Source organism: Rhipicephalus sanguineus, chromosome 2 (assembly GCF_013339695.2).
Source record: "Rhipicephalus sanguineus isolate Rsan-2018 chromosome 2, BIME_Rsan_1.4, whole genome shotgun sequence".
Lineage (NCBI taxonomy): Eukaryota > Metazoa > Arthropoda > Arachnida > Ixodida > Ixodidae > Rhipicephalus > Rhipicephalus sanguineus.
This window is the reverse complement of record NC_051177.1, coordinates 210085658-210103963: the sequence shown is the minus strand read 5'-3', so window position 1 is coordinate 210103963 and position 18306 is coordinate 210085658. Positions and strand designations below refer to the sequence as shown.

The following is an 18306-nucleotide window of genomic DNA, read 5'->3' as shown; positions in this document are numbered from 1 at the left end:
TCACTGTTGCCGTGCTGTCTCCTCCGCAGGAATTTCGTGAAAAGAAACACCAGGAATCCTTTGTTTCCCATCCAATCGGCAATGTGGTACACACCCCATCACACTTGGCATTGCGGCAAAGCTGCTTTTCGGACTCTGCTACGACTGCAAAGTAGTGATGCAGAACTATCGATAGCATCGATCGATAGTACTACTGTCGACAAACTATCAAGAGTGCAATTGGTAGTACCATTGTTAATATTACTAGCGATGTTACTGCCACACTTGTTTATAGCTATTTTTTAAATATACGGGTTTCACCCCCCAAAGACTATTACCAACATTTGACGCAGCCCTCGCCGTAATGTTCGAGAAGCTTCACGATTATTTGAGATCATTCTGTTAAGACTACGAACCGGACGTGAATAGTCAAGTTTATTCGAGAGCTTACGTGAGCACCAGCGATAACGCTGGAAGGTTCGATGACTGATGCATAAAAGACGACGCGTTCCACCGATGATCAGATTACTCGATGCCGAACTACTGTTCTCGCTGCTATCAGTGCGTAGCGTGTATCGCTTGTATTTTGAGCTTCGATTTTCTGGGCACAAGTTGGTCCAAATAATGAGGTCTGTATTTTCCAATCTTGTTATACCATTCTTCACCGTCAAAACCACGTGACAATGCCATCGATAGTGGTGTGAATAATGACGTTATTTCAGGCCGGCCATATTGCCAAACTGTTGCCGATAGCCTACTATCGGATTCACTTAATTTATGAGCAATTCTTGTCGAAGGAAATAATTTATTTCCGCAGTGAAAATGGCGGAATATATCCATCAATAAATTCACATCCAAAGTCAAGCAGTTACATCTTACAGTTAACAAACTTAGTTCATGAGTTTTTTTTAAAATCTGAAATCATAAAATGCAATACAGTGAAACCTCGTTAATACGTACCTGCCGGGAACGCGGCATAACTACGCACTAAACGGTAGTACGCATTAAACACCAAGTACAAATTTGCCTCTCCTAGCGTACGCCATCGCCTCCAGCAAATAAACAGAGTGCCACAGCAAATATTGCCTAAAGTACCCACCGCAAAGCCTTTTCTTTCTTTTCGCCAAAGTGGAGAAAAGATCCTGGCACACTCGCACGACCGCCCGATAGCGCGTAGTGGCGACGCCGAAGAGCATTTCGAAACTATTGCAGGGTCCGGGATACGCGGTCAACGCAGTGACCGACAGCGACAGAACGGACAGTGTCTGCTTTCCGCGGTATATGTGCGTGCGTCTAACCGCGATCTGCTACTAAACGAAAACTGACACAGTTCCAGTGAAACGCGGTACGGCCGCGTGGAGCCGATTGTCTCCCGGCTAGTTTAGAGTTACTGTATATGCTACCTTTAGGTAGCATATACAGTAACTCTAGGCTAGTTGCGTGCAGCGCGTCACCTACTCGGCTCACGCCGTCACTACCGGGCCGCTTGCTGTGCCACACGCGCGCATTTATCGTGGGAATGTTGTTCGTACCCACTTCGCTCCAGATCGTGCACAGATGCGGCGAGTAGCTTGTTCGGTTAACGCAGCGATGAAGAGGTTCATGCAAGCGATGCGCACTCCGCGATGCTCTAGCGGTCCTGGCAGCGGACGGAGGCGCGTTGGGTGGTCGCCTAATAAAAGCGTGCAGTATGGTTACACCCGCGCTACGCTTGCTGCATCGTACACGTGCGTTTAGTGTGATAGTGTCAATCCAGCGAGGTTTCTCGGCGCCCGCGACCCGCAACGCTAACTACGCAACAGCGATCTGCTTTCGCTTCTACAAAGCGGTGCGCGCCTGATGACGGCTTAGTAGCGTTTGCTGTCGGGCTAGTTGGTACATGGCTGAAGTTCTTCGTCCCTGCTCGAGCATTTGTGCCATTAATTCAACTTCAGCCTTGAAGACGGCCGCGCACAACGAAGCGGCAACGATCGGCGGCCCAGCGCGTTCAGGTTGTCGCCTAATAAAAGCGTGCAGTAGGCTTAAAAAGTAGCGCTGCGCCGCACGCGTGCCCGAGCAGATAGCTGAAGATACTTATTGTGATAATGCTGTCGGCGATAAGTCATGTCGGCGCGTTCGTCGGTGGCCGCCACCTCGCCTTCGTTCTTTCCCGATGCTTACCCGCAAAGGCGTCGCCGCAATCGCGCGGAAGTCGGAATCGGGGATCGACTGATCTGCGCACTTCTCAAAAAGGCGGAAGACCTTTGGCGGCACATTCTGGCGTCGGGAAGTTGAGCGGCGCAGTAAAATTTTACGGCACAAAAAGTTATCGCGGTACGCAGGGTACGCACTAACCGGTAGGCATAAGGCGAACCACTACGGCTTAAGCGGTCAGCGAATGCATTGGGCTCTATGGGACTCGGTCGGGGATTCGTCGCAACTACGTTTTAACCGTTAGTACGTTTAAAGCGGGTACGTATTAACGAGGTTCGACTGTATAAACCTGAAGCCGCCAGTTCCACCACATGTAATGCCTTCCTTACCGCTACAGCTGAACCGTTTCACTTTATGATCATGTGCCAGCAAAGCACTCACGTGAAGAACACAAGCAAGCATGTCAACTTTCTTGCCCTTCAGCCTGCTTCTCCAGCTCCACTATGGAGCACGCGCGCGGGGAACCAAGTTTATTATGCAATGAGTTCGTGCTGTTGATCTTATACTATCGATAGTACCATCGAATTTTTTTACTATCGATAGCGCTATCGATAGTATTTTTTACCATCGATAGTTCGATAGTGACTAAGCTATCAATAGTATCGATAGTACCATCGATAGTTCTGCATCACTACTGCAAAGGCATCGACTCTCGAAAGCGCTGGTTCGAACTTAGGTGACGATAGATAGGGCAGAGGTGGGGGCTCCAATTAATGCCATTTCGGAGCTGCAGTGTGGGCAGAAAGTCCGTAAAATCGGATGCTGATGAGTTTCAGTGTCCGAAATTTCAGACGTTATACATTGATGTCTATTGGACTTGCGACGGTGCCGCAAAAACGTCCGAATTTTCAAGCATGCACAGAGAATCGGCAGTTGACTGTAGATGAAAATTGCGCACAATGCAGGCTGGGGTATCCAGATCCAGTGCACAACTTTAGAATTCACCTCTTTTTTGCCAAATGCCATCAAACATAACAGCTACGTTGGGTCTCGCTTCCTGTGCTGTTACTTTCTGTGCCAACTCCTGATGATCAGCCACAGTTTTTGGAGCAGCGAGGTGCACTTTCTTTGTTATGGCGTTGAAGGATTTGAGGTACATTGGTTTTGGTAAAAAGAGAACTGCACAAAATCCGATGAGACAATTGTTTCCATTGCGATTGCACGCACTGCAACCACTGCCTTGATGTTCACGGTGAAGCTCTCTAGTGGGCTGACTGAAGGATGTGCTCCACCGTTAGCGTCGTCTGCCGAAGCTTCACGCTGCAAAATATATGCCAACGACACAGGTGATTTGGAATGTGCTGCATTGTTGCAACGCAACTCCAGAAATGACGTGAGCCTTTTCTGCTTTTCAGCCAACTCGTGGATGAGAAGTTTGCATAGTTTGCACGCAAGACATGTTGTGCCGCTCAGCACTATGGTTCATGGAGCCGATCTCACAGAAAAAAGGTGCTCGTGAACTTCTGACCGCTCCTATTTCCATTTTTGACATCTTTAGCTTCTTCTCTGATAAGCTAACGAATTTGTGTATGCACTCATTGACTCTTGAGCATCCGGCCGGCTCCAAAGCATTGAAAGCATCACTGCCACCGAAGTTAGGCTTAGCAGCCATGGATGTCTCTGTTGCCCGCCACTTGACCTTGTGATGGGTTCCCTTGAACTTGTGCTTTGACCAATGCTTTTGAGATCGCAAATCACATTTCTTCTCAGAGTCCATCGAAACAAGGAGCAGGAAGATGCATGAAAGCCTGGGAACAAGTTGAAAGAGCTGTGAATCACAGGAAGAGCAGACTAGCTGTGGCTGCATTGTGTGCTGGCAGCCAATGGCATGGCCAGAATCGCACTGTGCGAATCGCACCGTACACACCAAACGCCTGCTTGCACAGTCGACCCTGCAGGGCAGAACAGCAGTATAGCCTGGAGGCTATTCAATGCGACTGAAGCCCGGAAGAAACCCTGTACAGGAATGTAGCGGCACGAGAAGTCGAATAGCGTTGCGGTCGAGAATTGCAAAGGAACGGAAGACCGGAGCTTCTTGTAGCTGGCAGAAGACAGTACAGTAAAAGCTCGTTAATTCGGATTTCACGGGACCGGAAAAAATGTCCGAATTAACCGAATGTCGAATTAACGAATAAACAGGAAAAAACAACATTAAAATCAAGTTGGAGAAGCATACCTTTATTTGCTGAAGTATTTTGTAATGGTCGTTTGCGTTTTCGCACAGATTCCGGCTTACATTACAATTTTTCTTAACTCTTCCAAATGGCCAACAGCACGCAAACTGTCGCAAGTGCTCAGGCAAACGTCCTCTAATATCAAAAGTGCCTCCGAGACTTCCCGTGAGGTCACACTTTACCACACTTTTGTGTAGCGGCAGCCATCAGCATTCGTCCGAATTAAGCGGTGCGAAGCCCATTTCTGACGAATTAACGAAGGTTTGGTCCCATAGATTAACATGCACTTTGGCCGGGACCAATAGAGCCGTCCGAATTATCCAAATTAACGGGTGTCGAATTAACGAACTACAGAGCCGGTGTCCAGTAACACTGATATTGTAATGCCATGTACTTGTACGTTAATGTGCAAGCCTGTTCCACCCTTGTGGCCGAAGTGTAATACAGTCAGGACCTCCAGTGTATCTTCGACACAACTTCTCGGATAGCAAGGGTTCTGTTTGCTTGCTCACAACGGCACACTCGTGCAAAGCGGCCCAACTTTCCACACTTTCTGCACGCCTTATTTCTCGCCGTGCAGGCCCCAGAACTTACAATGGGACGATGGGAACCACAGCGGAAGCACGGCAGGGGTGCAAGTGGCGACTGAATGGCCCCTGTGGCTTGCGTACAAGTTCTGTCAACGGTGCAGACGTCGGCTGGCGATGATAGTTCCCTGTAGTATTGTGCCGTTGCGTCAAAGCTTCTGCCAATGGTTATGGCACGGTCCAAGGTCAATGCGAAACCCTCCAGTAACAATCGTTCGGATAGCGAACGCGGGGTCGTTTTTGCTACCAAATTGTCCCGGATGAAATCGTCTGCCCGAGACCCTAAGTCGTATGAAGTTGCTAGCTCAAGTAGAGCTGTAACGAAAACTTCTGCTGACTCACCCGGCAACCGAATGAGCAATCCAAAGCGGTGCCTCACCACTACAATGTTGGTGAGTAAGCGTTGAGCGTTGCGAGCGCAACCGCATGTTTGTCAGTCTCCTTTGCGCTGTCTTTTCCCGGGTTTGACACCTCCAGTTTACCCGACGCATGTGAGCTCTGCTTCGCCGGCAATGCATAAAAAATCTGCTGACCTTCTGCCCCAAGACAATGTATAGAAGGAGAGCCTTGCGGCAGGCAGCTGAGTGGGCGTTGCTGCCCAATGCCACAAGACAATTCCGACGCCATTAACATTTGACGCCATTGGCTCCAAAGGACGACGGGTTTCCCTGGTGCTGACAGGAATTCTGGTGGCTGCAGCGGGCTCATTTTAGAAATGCGTAGCTGGCTGCTTTGTCATCCTTGTCATGATCTGTTGTATTCGCGCATGCTCCTGCATAGGCGCACAAGCCGAAGAATCTGCTCCGATTGAAGGCGATCTGCCCTTTATTTCATAGCACTTGTAGCGCCATCTAGAAGCAACATTAAACACAACATCAATATTAAAATCAACAGATTGCATGCGCACAGTGGCACACTAGATTATGCGAGATGAAGGCCAATGCTGCCTTGAGGATTGCCAATATTGACCTCGTGGTGGTCTGCACTCCTGTGAGATATGAAGCACCACAGGACCTTCACACACTTACACACCGCAGGTGGTTTAGAACAGAGTCGGCTCTCAGTTTACTACTGACTCGGCATGCCATCCCACAGAATGCGAACCGCCTCTCCACACAACTCATGGATTCCCACCTCTCTCGTATCTTTCCATTCCCCTTCCCTAATCCCCCAGGGTATGTAGCGTAGCCAACCGGAAGCTCTTCTGGTTAACCTCCCTGCCTTCTGCCTTTCTTCCCATGGAGTAAATGTAGTGGCTGCCGTGGCCGACTCGTAGTTGATAAACTGCTGGGCCACTAGTGCGAAGACCATAAATACGCTCTTCCCCTATAAAATCCAAGCTCTTTTCGTAATATATATAAATTATTTTGCTCCCCCAACTGCATGGCACAGTTGCCCAGGAACAACCACGCTGGTGCGTCTTTTTCTCGCCACTGCAAGACAAATGCATATCTCAGTGGTTTTGTCACGGACGAAGTCCACAGGGACCAGTGTCTAGGCTCACACTTTATCTGTCACAAGGCATAATAAATGAAGGCAATCAAAGAGAAACGCACACAAGCATGCAGCTATGCATCTTGCAACCACGGCGGAAATGCCTCTGAAAAATGGATGTCCATCAACCAGTGGTCATGACTGTCTGCAAGTACCAACTGCCCAAGTGGCGACATGCGAAGGTGTCCACTGCGACACGTACCCGAGCGAAACGGTAGAACTCGGCTCCAGGTCCGAAGAGTCCTCGTGTGGCCTCCGCAGCCCCTTGCCGTGTTCGACTGACGGCGGGGGCGTGCCCCCCCGGCCGCGCGCAGGCGGAGGAGGTGGAGGAGACGACGACGATGCAGATGACGACGACAGCTCGTCTGCAGGCGTTGGAAGGCTTCCACTGGGTTGTGCAGGCATGCTCGCCGTCGACGAACTGTTGAAAGAAGGGGTCCAGACACCAACCAAGAGAACTTAAAAAAAAAACAAAAACAAATGTATTGATGTTTCGGCTCCCCCATGGGAGCCATGTTAACAATGACTGTGTTTGGAAGCATGTGAGCACACGTGTACATTAAAAAAGCATCATTAGCCTCACTACTGATCCTTATTTTTATTTATTTTCACACATTTATTATCACCTCTTTGAAAATACTAAATGTGGAAAAGAAAAGGATAAGATGTGTCTTCGCCTGAACCTTTGTTCACAGTGATCGTAGCTGGCACGATTAGTCGGTTACTTTGCACTCTGGCATGGTGCCAAAAAATCGTGTGCCAACTTTTGAGAACATTTGTAATTTTATCTACTGAGCCTGTACATAATACTTTGCCACAGCCTACTTTACTGTAAAGACTTCAAAATCGTGAATTCCAACAACTGAAATTTTTTATAATTTATTGCTATTTTGAGACCCTCGCCCCCCTTAAGGGGAGACACTGGTCTCGAAACGAAAAGTTTTATTATTGGAGATATTGTAATGAAATTGGGTGTGTATATGTATTTCTTCCTCCTGTTTTCAAAAATATAATTAGTTTTCATGTACTTCAATTAGTTATCAAATTGTGAGAGCATAAGTGAAATCTAATTAGGTAATTTCTTACGGGTCATTAAGACACTTTCCCTCAGTATTTTTAGGTTCTGTTTAAGATGCAGCTGTAATCAAAGACCTGCCATGTGGAGCTATGCTATTTATATTGTCACTGAGATATATCATCATATAAGAACTTTCAATTGTATTGACATTGTGTAATCTTGAAATGCAATTAGCTCACATTATTGTTCACAAAATTTCATATGTTCATCTTAGCCACAAAAAATAGCATAGCTCCACAGTCCTATTTCTTACGAATTCAACGGTATAAAATTTATCAAAATTACCTTACAAAAACATAATGAAAAGATCCGTAAGGCTGGTCAAGTTGGCAAAAAATGTGAAGCTGAGAAAATCGCGTTTGAAGATTGACACGCACTGTATAAATTCTAAAAGGAACCTTTAACCATAAATTTTATTCACATGTTCCCCATCTGTTTCCCTTCAAAACAAAACAGAAAGTGTCTTGTTCCACCCAAGGAATCATATCTAAAAAAATTTTCCAATGTGCAAAGCATGATCAAAACCCCACCATGACAAGCGGCTGGGGGGTTCTGGAAAAGCCATGGGGTATGAGGCTCAAGCGACTGGCTGCTCATGTCTTTTCAGTCTTTAGGAAGAACCTTCTAGATGTTAGGCAGCATGTTACCCTGGGTAATAGGTTGCTATGCTTGAGAGAATACCTTCAAAGTAGTCCAGGACTGTAATCTTCAGTTGCACCCGTTTTGTGTCTCCTTGCAAGAGTCTTTTTTGTGTTGGTGCTCTTCAGATGAGTTGCATTTGCCTTGCGTAAACGCAGAGAGTCTTTTTCTAGGCTGTGGTCCCAGGGCACAGCCGAGACAAAAGTTTGAGTAAACAACATGGTCAATTACAAGGCCAGTGTAGAGCTCAATGATGCAGCCCACACCTATGTGTGAGCTCCGACCTCGCGTCATCCATGAGCCGTCGAACACAACATCGATGTTCCCTATGGGGTTCAGGAAGTCTGTATACAGCTCTTTTATTACTGCCACACTAGCAGCTTCACTTTCAGTCGCTGTGTTTTCGCAGGCTTTCACTAAACTTTTTAGGTGTCCCTGAAACGTCTTGTGGTGCAAGCCTCGGTGCGAAAGGTTCATACACGCACAAAAGTCCGAAAGGGCAGTAACACCTTTGCCTATCATCTGTATCCCCTTCATGGCCCTCATGTTGACTTCGAAGGGAGTGATGGTGGCAGTTCCGCTCACTCTCGGAGAAGAAAATTGCTTCTTCTCGAAATCACAACTGCTGCAAGAAAAAAATAAGCTTTACCGCAAGGCCGTACTCCTTGTCCGTTGCCTTCCTCACGCTGAGACTTTTTGCGTCGCATTTGTCGCACTTCGCTTGTGCAAAAAAGTTATTCAAAACTTTCATATCGACGAGCAAAAAATCGGTCCCGGCGTCACCGGTCTGGCACTCCGCGCTTACTCCAAGAAGGTCGAACTTGCGCTGGGTAGCCGACTTTCCAGACAGAACGGTCTTCGTTTGCGCCGATCTCTCAACTCGCTGCGCCTGCTCCGCCGTTGAGTAGTACGCGGCATCAACCCGAAGTGTTTCGCTAGTCGAACTTGGTCCCACGGTGTCGTCAGTTGAAGTTCCCGGCAGGTCCAAAGGGTCCGGCCGCGACTCCAACTCCGCTGCCGACGGTGCACTTGTAGCCGGCGCCTTCTTGTTCCAAGCCAGTTTTTTACGGCTTCCAAAAGCTCGTTGCGTCGATGGTTTCAGACGAGAGTCTCCAGGCATCTCGATCGCGTGGAAAAACTACCGGCACAAAGTAGAGACACGGTCCGTCGAGAAACACGCACGATCGCAAAAGCAGGCGCACACAAACGGACAGCCACGGCGGAGAACCAAACACAAAGAAAAAAAAAATGACGTGTCGGTCGCGCCAGCCAATGGGAGACTCGGAAAGGCGCGCTTGAAAAGCGCGCCGCGTGAGAGCCAATCAGTGGCCTGGAAACGACCTTCAGAAAACCCGCGACGGCGGCCGTTCTGCTTGAGCGACGCCATTTTGAGATGCCGCAAAATGTGCACAAAGAAAACAGCTTCAAATCTAGCCCAAGATGGCGGCGCTCGGCCCGCTGCAACGCTCATGGCGCGCGCGGGAAGTTCGAACAAATTTCGTCCTTTTGGGGACATTTTAGTGCTGCCGGGGTGCTTTGAAAGCCGATTTTATCGCGTTTCCCGACCGAATTTAGCGTTAGCAATTTGAGAGTAGGTGCTCAGAAGTACAAACGCCTCGAAAATAAGCTTTGCGAAAAATCGATTTTTTGACCATTTTTGACCGTTCCAAGACCCGCGTCTCCCCTTAAGGCGGGACGTGGCAATGAAAACTATCTTGGTCATTTATCGAGATAAAGTGACGAAATTGGGCATGCAGATGTGATATGTTGTGCTGATATAACTGAAATCGGTTTTGAGCTATCTGTTGTAGTTTTTGAGTTACAACACTTGGTAGACTCTCACTGTCATCCCAAAATTAATTAATGAATTAGACGTAAGTTCATCAAGATTTTAGGGGCGAAGCTCCTCAAGGCGGCACCCGTTCGTCCCTCGTAGTCGTAGTAGTGCGTAACCAGTCGTAATGCTAGTACCAGATCTTGACCTCCAAGGTGGTGCCGGTGGGAGATTTTTCCTGTGCGTTGTTGAACAATAAAAAATTCGCAGCGTGCGCGTTAACTAAAAGCCGAATTCTTCTGTCTCTCATTCCCCATTAGCAGCCATTGGCATGTTCCAGTAGGAAACGTTAGTAGAAGTAGAAGTGTAAGTGTTAGCTAAAAAAGCCGACTTCTTCTGTCTCTCATTCCCATTAGCAGCCATTGTTTACCTCCAAGGTAGTGCCTGGTGAGATTTCTCCTGTGCGTGATTAAACAATAAAAATTTTGTTCAAAACGCCGTTGATTGATGAAATAAACCAACGAAAGACGCCAGATGTTTTGTAAAAGCAAAACGAAAGAACGCCAGATGTTTCTAAAGCAAAACGAAAAGACGCCAGCTGCTTAACGAAAGACGCCAGATGTTTTCTAAAGCAACGGTTTTCTAAACAATGAAAATTCACAGCGTACATGTAAAATTAAAGTGAGCTGCAAGTCGTCATAACTCATCGAACCTTTAGTATAAACGCGCCCGATCTCACGTCGGTGATGATGTACTGGGCAGAATTCACGGAAGATTCACGGTTTACCGATGAACCTCCGCAGCTTCGCCCACTCATCATCATTCACTCCGTGGATATGCTGTGATTTTTTGCATGAGCATATTCACAAGGGCCCATTCTGTGCCGTGAAGCTATTGGTTTATCTTTTAGTATTCAATTAAGCACACAAACAATTTTTGAAATTTCTTGCACTCATTGTCTTACTAACAACTTTTACAAAAAGCCAATTATAAAAATCTGTATGGCGTGCAGACAAATATGGACAGCTTTATGGCACTCACCAATGTCTCAGGATCTAAGTGCAGAAAACGGAATGGTTATATCTTTATTTGTTGTGAAATGGCGCATGGATGACTGACAGCAACTGTTTAAAAAATGAAAGCTGAGAAAATGGACCTCAAGGAAAATGGAGCTAAAGGCTAAGAAAATGGAACTCAGAAGGAAGATTGTTTTATTCTTCTTTGGAGAAATGCAGCTTTGTGGCTACCTTGAGCTCTATCTGTCCTTTTAATGATGACACCAGTATGGTGGCATTTTGTCAAGGGAAAACTGCAGATTTGCATTTTCTAAAGCCCAATTTTCTCACAGTTTTTGTTGGCAGCACAGTAGTAAAATGCTTTTTTTTTTTTCAACTTCTACTGCCTATTTTGGTCTGATATTTCACAATGACGTAAAACATGGTCTCAGTATTGCAGAAAAAAAATTAATTGAAAAATTGAACATTTTGACCAAATTTACCATTCCCATTGCCACGTCCCCCCTTCACAGCAGAGGCTAAATTCACATTCGCGCGCTCACACACACACAAACACACACACACAAACACACAAGCACACACACACACACACACACACACACACACACACACACACACACAGACAGAACTTATAGTAAGCAGGAGGCTAAGCAACCAGGGGTGCAACAGCCAAAATAGGATTTGGAGCATTATAACAAAGAAAGCTTACGTTTGGAACAGAAAACAAGAAGATGCACAAACCATTCAACATCAGGTAACTTGTACACATGAGCTCTGCTACTCCAACAAATACAGTGTGTTGAACCACCCCACAGTACAAACAATGAAAAAGTCCACAACAGCATTTACAGCACCTGTCAAATGCATACCTGCCAGCCTGGCGATTTGTGAAGCAGGGGGGAAGGGGGGCAGAAAAAAGAAAACTGGTGTACTGTTGCGCCCAGTATGAGCTACACCGTGGGAGCGCATGGCCAAGCGCACTGTAAGGTTGTACAGTGGCGCCGACAGTGATATGTATTCAAGTCATCAGGGGAGGGTTTGGCTGTTTGTGTGAGTGCGCATCGCCTCCACTTGCTTTCACGCTCGCCCTCGTTTTGCCCCGTCGTGATATCAGCTTCAGAAATAATAACTGCCACCGTGGCTTGACAACCAAACTTTGAATTTTTCTTCAGTAAAGCTAAGCAAATCACAAAAATTTCCTTGAAACAAAGGAGGGCAAGGGTGGGCAAGCAAGCAAATGGGAGCGATGCGTGCTCACAGGAACAACCAAACTCTCTCCCAATAACTCGAAAATATGCCACGACGGCGCCACTGTACAATATTGCAGTGCGCTGGGCCATGCGCTCGTGTGGTGTAGTCCATATTTGAGTGCGATAGTCCATATTTGTTGCTTCCCAGGGCTGCAGAAACGTTGTACACATCTCAAAATGACTGCCAGTAAATTTTATTGGCATCAACCATCAAACAAGCATGCGTAATAAGGAACAAAATGTGCTGTATCCCACAACAGCTAGTAGCACCTTCCCAACCTTAGCACGCTTTTTTGCATGACACCAGTGTGCTGCAGCAAAAGTGACTTAAAAACCATTCTGCATGTGAGAGAAAAAGGCCAGGAAATTTTAATGCCACTGTCCTTTCTTTTCTTCTTTTATGGTGGAGTTAAGGCTGCTTCCTGGGAGATTTATGGCCACGGCCGTATTATCGGGAGAGATGGCAGGCATACAAATAACCAATGTTTCACTGAATACACCGGTGGCACATTAACATTTTCTTACGCGAAGGTTCCGTTTTAATTTTCGTATGTCCACGAGAGCAGTGTTGCAACCAGTAGAAAAAGAAAAAAAGGCATTTTTTTTTGGGGCGTCCAACACAAAGCATGCTTACGTAAGCCTTTTCTACACGACTGGATTGCATGACAATGTCCAAACTCCAGATGGCCAACGCGGCCTCTATTTCTTAGCACAATTGAGAAAATTTTGAGGCTAGTTGGGCATTCTGGCACAGCGTGACGCAGCTGTTGCACTCCCTGAGCAACTGAATTCATAAGACCATACTCACAGAGCTGGACCAATCATTTGCTAGAAAGTTTAAATCAGGCCTGATGTGATCTTTGATCCTGAAGGCATGCCTTGTTTATATGGACCCCATAAGGAGCGTTCCATTGTCATAATTGTCACTCAGTTGTGCTTGGCTACTTTTGCAAGCTGTTGCTATGACAGTGGGGCCCCTGTAACTGAGCCACAAACCTGTATGCCCTCGACTAAAAGAGGCACGACTGCTGAGCCACTGCACTGCCTTGATGATCAGAAGAAATTATTAAGACTGAAAATCAATAAGAGGGAATAATTTTCTGAAAAACTGCAGGCAACTCTGCATTCCACTCTGCACAGTTCTTACCGTCGTGATGGTGGTGGTGAAGGGGTCAGCCTATCATCAGGGGGTGGGGCAATCTGAAGCAAGACAACAAAAGTAGGCACAGAATCAAGCAGCCCATGTGAAAAGCATCCCAAAATCCCAATAGCATTTGGAGCAGCATAACAAAGAAGGCTTACTTTTAGAAAAGAAAACAAAAATACGTACAAACCATTCAACATCAGCTAACTCATGCACAGTGCGAACAATGACTAAGTCCACATTAGCATTTGCAGGGCCTGTCAAATAATTCTACAGGCACTGCAAATGCTAATGTGGACCTGCGAACCTGGCAACCTCGAAATTCGGGAGATTCATAAAGCAGGAGCAAGTGGGGGTGGCGAAAAAAGAAAACTGGTGTACGCTTTTGTCTATTGTTTCTCAAGGCCGCAGAAACGTCACACACAGCAGCTCCAAATGATTGCCAATAAGTTTTTACACGTCAGCGATCATACTAGTACTCGTAATTACACGGAGCGTGCATGAGTAATTGCATGAGTGCATCCATGCATGAGTGACACGGTGCACGAATGAGTAGTTAAGGAACGAAATGTGCTGTGTCCCTGACAGGTAGCCCCTTCTAAATATCAGTACTATTTTCCATAAGACGCCAGTGTACTTCGTACTGCGGTAAAAGTGGCTTAAACAGCGTTCTGCACGCAATAAAACAAGCATCAGGAAATTTGAGAACCACCATCCTTTGTTACTGCAATGGACACTCTCAACGGATTTTTGCCGTCATGTCTCATATAAAGTCCTAAGTGATAACATCCCCTCGCGCATTGTACAGTAAAACCTCGTTAATTCGAAGGCCTCGGGACCGAGAAAAATATCCCAATTAAGCGGGATTCCCAATTATCCGAAACAACGCGAAATCAAAGAAATCAGCCAGAAAACGTGATGTACGGAAGTCACACCTTTATTGTGGCAAGTCAGCCTACTTGGAGAAAAATTCCTCCATGCGTGACTGACGCGTTCGGTAGTTCCCAGCACTGAAAGTCATATTTTCCAGCCTGTCAATGAGGCGCAGCATCTCAGCCTCGCCGCCGTTGCACTCGACGAAGCTGCGCACAACACTCAGGGCATCGATGACATCCGCCAAAGGGGGTGCTCGGGAGGGCTCGTCATCGCTGTCAACATTAGAGGCCGAATCGGTCGATCTCGCTGTCGATGTCGGCGTAACACGTCTGCACTGTGCACTCGACATTTGCGTACTCGGAGAATCCGATTGGAGTGCACTCCTCGTCCGCGTGCAAAGCCTCATATCGAGCGCAGAGAGTCTCCCCTTCTTCATCAAACGGGCAAGTGACAGCGGTGACAGCAAACTCAGCGGAGGTTGCCTCTTCTTTCACAAAACCGGCGTGCTCAAAACACCGTCGAATAACGGTGGCCTCCACCTGCCTCCATGCGTGAACAATGAGGCAAATACCACCGAGGAGGTCAATGTTATACTCCTTTCCGTTGTCATAGCAAAGGAGCATTCGCTTCAACAGATTGTAGCGATATATTTTCCTAGTATGGTGTATGACGCCCTGGTCCATCAGCTGCGATAGCGACGTCGTGTTCGGGGGTAGAAAGACCAGCCTGATTGCCTGCAGGTTCTGAATGTCGCCGTGAGCTGGGCAATTATCGACGATGAACAAAACGCTGCGCCCTGCGGCCGCAAACTTGCGGTCAAGGTGCCGCACGTATTCTTCAAAGAGTGCAGCCGTCATCCAAGCTTTCTTGTTGTTTTATAGATCAGGTCATCCTTGGATGGCAGTCGTGCATTTTTGAAACAACGAGGCTTTTCTGTCTTCCCAATAACAAGCAGTGGCAGCTTGTGCTCACCGCACATGCTTGCACCAAACAAAACAGTGATTCTATCGTTGTTGTGTTTCCGCCCCTTAATGTCTGCCTCCTTCAAAGCGAACGTCTTCGTAGGCAACATTTTGTAGAACAGAGCAGCTTCATCAAGGTTGTAAACATCTGCTGCTTCGTACTTGGCGAGTAGTGGAGCCAAGGTGTGCTGCTTCCAGCCGTCGACAACAGACTGATCCGCGCTGCCACTCTCGCCACAAACAGTCACGAATGTCAGGTTGTTGCGCTCCTTAAATCGGCAAAACCATCCATTGCTGCATTTAAACTCAGAATGTCCAAGTTGCAGCGCCAGCTGGTTGGCCTTCTTGCGCAATATGGTCCCATTCACAGGAAGGTGTGCTGCGTTGGCTTTCTGCAGCCAGTCGATCAGAGCTGCTTCAACGTCGGCGTACGTAGGCGGGCGTACTCGTGTACGCTTTGACGAGTGCGTCTTGCTGTAAGCATCGAGAATTTTCTCCTTATTCTTGATGATGTTGCACAGCGTTGACAGAGGCACGTGGTGCTTTTCGGCGAGAGCCGTTTTCGACGCCGTCGACTTGCTGGCCTCTTCAATTAAGCACACCTTTTCGTGCAGGGACAAGCTCTTGTACTTCGGCATCTTCCTTCCAAGCACACCTCAATCAACTAATTCACAGGGAAGACACTCAAGCGGAGACAGGAGACAAATGGAGCAGTCGCACCGAATCGCACAATGCTCGCCAGCCGACATCCAAATGGCACAAAGACTCCACAAAACATTCACTTCGCTAGAGTGGCTAACATCGCTGTTGAGATGATGATGATCATGATCGCAACCGCACGCATCGCCGCCTGGCAATTGCTAAAACATGGCGTCTATGACGTATTTCCGGTAAAAAAAAACATGGCCTTCGAGATCCGTACATATAAAAAAAAAAATGCATGTTTTAGTTACAGCCTCCGAGATTCGCAACACCCTTTGTATATCTTGGAAGTCGCGGCCAAGTGTGCCAATTAACCGGGAAGTCGCAGACTGGCCGCACCAATTATCCGGTTAAATTTACATGTAAAAATTTGGGACGGCGCAAATAATACAAATTATCCGGGATTCCCAATTTAACCGAGTACAAATTACCGAGGTTTTACTGTACCACTGACTTGTGGGGTGGTTTACATAGGCCAGATGGATCGTTGTGTAAACACTAGAGCATGGGAACAATTCAAATCGTTAGAAAAGGGAACAGGATCGAATCTGGCCCTTCCCTGTAAACAGTGCAAATGCAAGCCAGTACTGAATGAAATGAGAATTTTGGGCCGAAGTCATGAAAAAATGGCACGTGAAATACTCGAGGCTTTTCACATTGCAAAAAAGGGCGAAACGTGTTGCAACTCTGTGGTGTTGCACAGAATGGAACAAGATTTCCTGCAACCTTTTTTATAATCTCGAGAAGCAAATAAGGAAGCGAAGCTGACACGCAGTAATTGCATGCCATGTTCTGTGTTATGCCTATTTGAAGGCAATTGTGATATGACCATGTGACCGCATGACCGCATGAGTATATATTTGAGCCTCGCTTTGGTGATTAAAGAGTTGATAGTCTAGCCGACTTCCTGTTTCCTTCACCGTTTCCTGTGTTCGTCCGTTTTTGGCTGGATATTTTTCCTTGAGTCTATTCATTCATTTTGAATACTGCAATATTCGTTCGGATATTCGAACTGCTTGAATATTCACACAAGCCTAATATGCACCGAAATGCCTTCAGAGCTGCTTTGGATGTGGCTGTGTCAATTTGACGATTTGAGTAAGGTAAAAAGCATGAATTCGTTTTTTCAGCCTGCCACATTTTTTGGACGATTTCGCAGTCCCTAGGGAGTCCAAAAAATTGGACATTCACGGTTGTTCATAAATTCCAGGTGAACAAAATCTAGCCCTGCTATGAAGGGTGCATGAAGTGAAAGAAGAAAGGCAGCAGCTTGCCTTCCCCGTGCAGATCTTGCAGTTGAGATCAAAGAGGTGTGACCGGTGTCCATCTGTTGTGTCCCTGCCCGATTTGTCAACTGCCTCGGTGGTCGCTGTTGTGCTGCCAACACTTGGCACACGTGCCACTGCAGCCGGTGGCTCAGGCTGATCAGCCACTGCTTTCTCTTCAGCTTTCTGAAACGTAAGAACAGTGTCAAGAACCCATAAGAAGACGTAAAACGCAGCGACTCCTACAGAGGAATTATGCATTCACACCACATCTTGAATATTGAAGAAATACTAGCACAAAAATTTTGCATCCTGCTTTTTTCTGTTGCAATAAGTAGCTAACGGCCCACTTATGACAGCTGCAAATATTGTTTACTCAAGCGCACGACAGTTAATTATTTAAAGGAGTTTTTATAATGCCCAGTCACAGCTTCAGTGTTTCAAGGAGCTCCGAGAGAGGTAGGACCCAGTGGGATTTGTTTGTAAATGCAGCTAGCCGTGCAAGCACACAAAACAGTGACGCACTCACCATGCAGGGCATGGGTGCACGTAAGCATCGCATTGATAAGTGCAGGAGAGAGCGCACGCAAGGAGCATAGTTGTCAACACAAGCTTGTGATGTAGGTGGTTGCTGGTTGTTTACATCCAAACCCTTTTGATGCCATTGTCGCGAGGTGCTCCGTCTCGCGTGCAGTTGCCATGCACACACCTTAAAGTTGATTTTAGGCGTGTTCTAGGCTATATCAGCTGTTTGTACTTTGTAGAGGATGCGTGTGCGTCTACACAAATCTACCTCACAAGTTACCTTGCCTTCAAAATTTTGCATCAGTACTCCACTCCTTTAAGGGGGGACGTGGTAATGGGAACAGTAAATTTGATTACAATGCTCTATTTTTCAATTTATTATTACAGTCGAACCAGTTTATAACGGACTCAAAAGTGTTGCGAAAAATGGCCGTTATATCAGTAGTTCGTTGTAATACCCCTGTCACACGGGCACCCGCTAACTCCGTGTAACTCCCTCGTCGTTACGTCAACGGAGATGCGGTCCGTGTCACACGGTCTCCCTTACGCCAAGGAAGTTAAACGGGACGTTTCGCAAAGGGAGTTCGGCGATCTCCATTAGCGGCCGAATGGAGTACTCCTCGCCCCCAGTAATCTGTAGTTACGGAA

The 18306-nt window shown here is 46.9% G+C and overlaps 1 protein-coding gene across 1 annotated transcript in view; it reads right to left on the bottom strand.

Moving 5' to 3' along the window:
- LOC119384036 (PHD finger protein 3) overlaps positions 1-18306 on the bottom strand; it is a gene marked incomplete in the record, with an annotated part of 169565 nt that overhangs the window by 42594 nt on the left and 108665 nt on the right. The window contains 3 exon segments of the mRNA XM_037652325.2: positions 6630-6848; positions 13332-13384; positions 17143-17319. Of these exon segments, the coding sequence (XP_037508253.1) occupies positions 6630-6848; positions 13332-13384; positions 17143-17319 (449 nt within the window).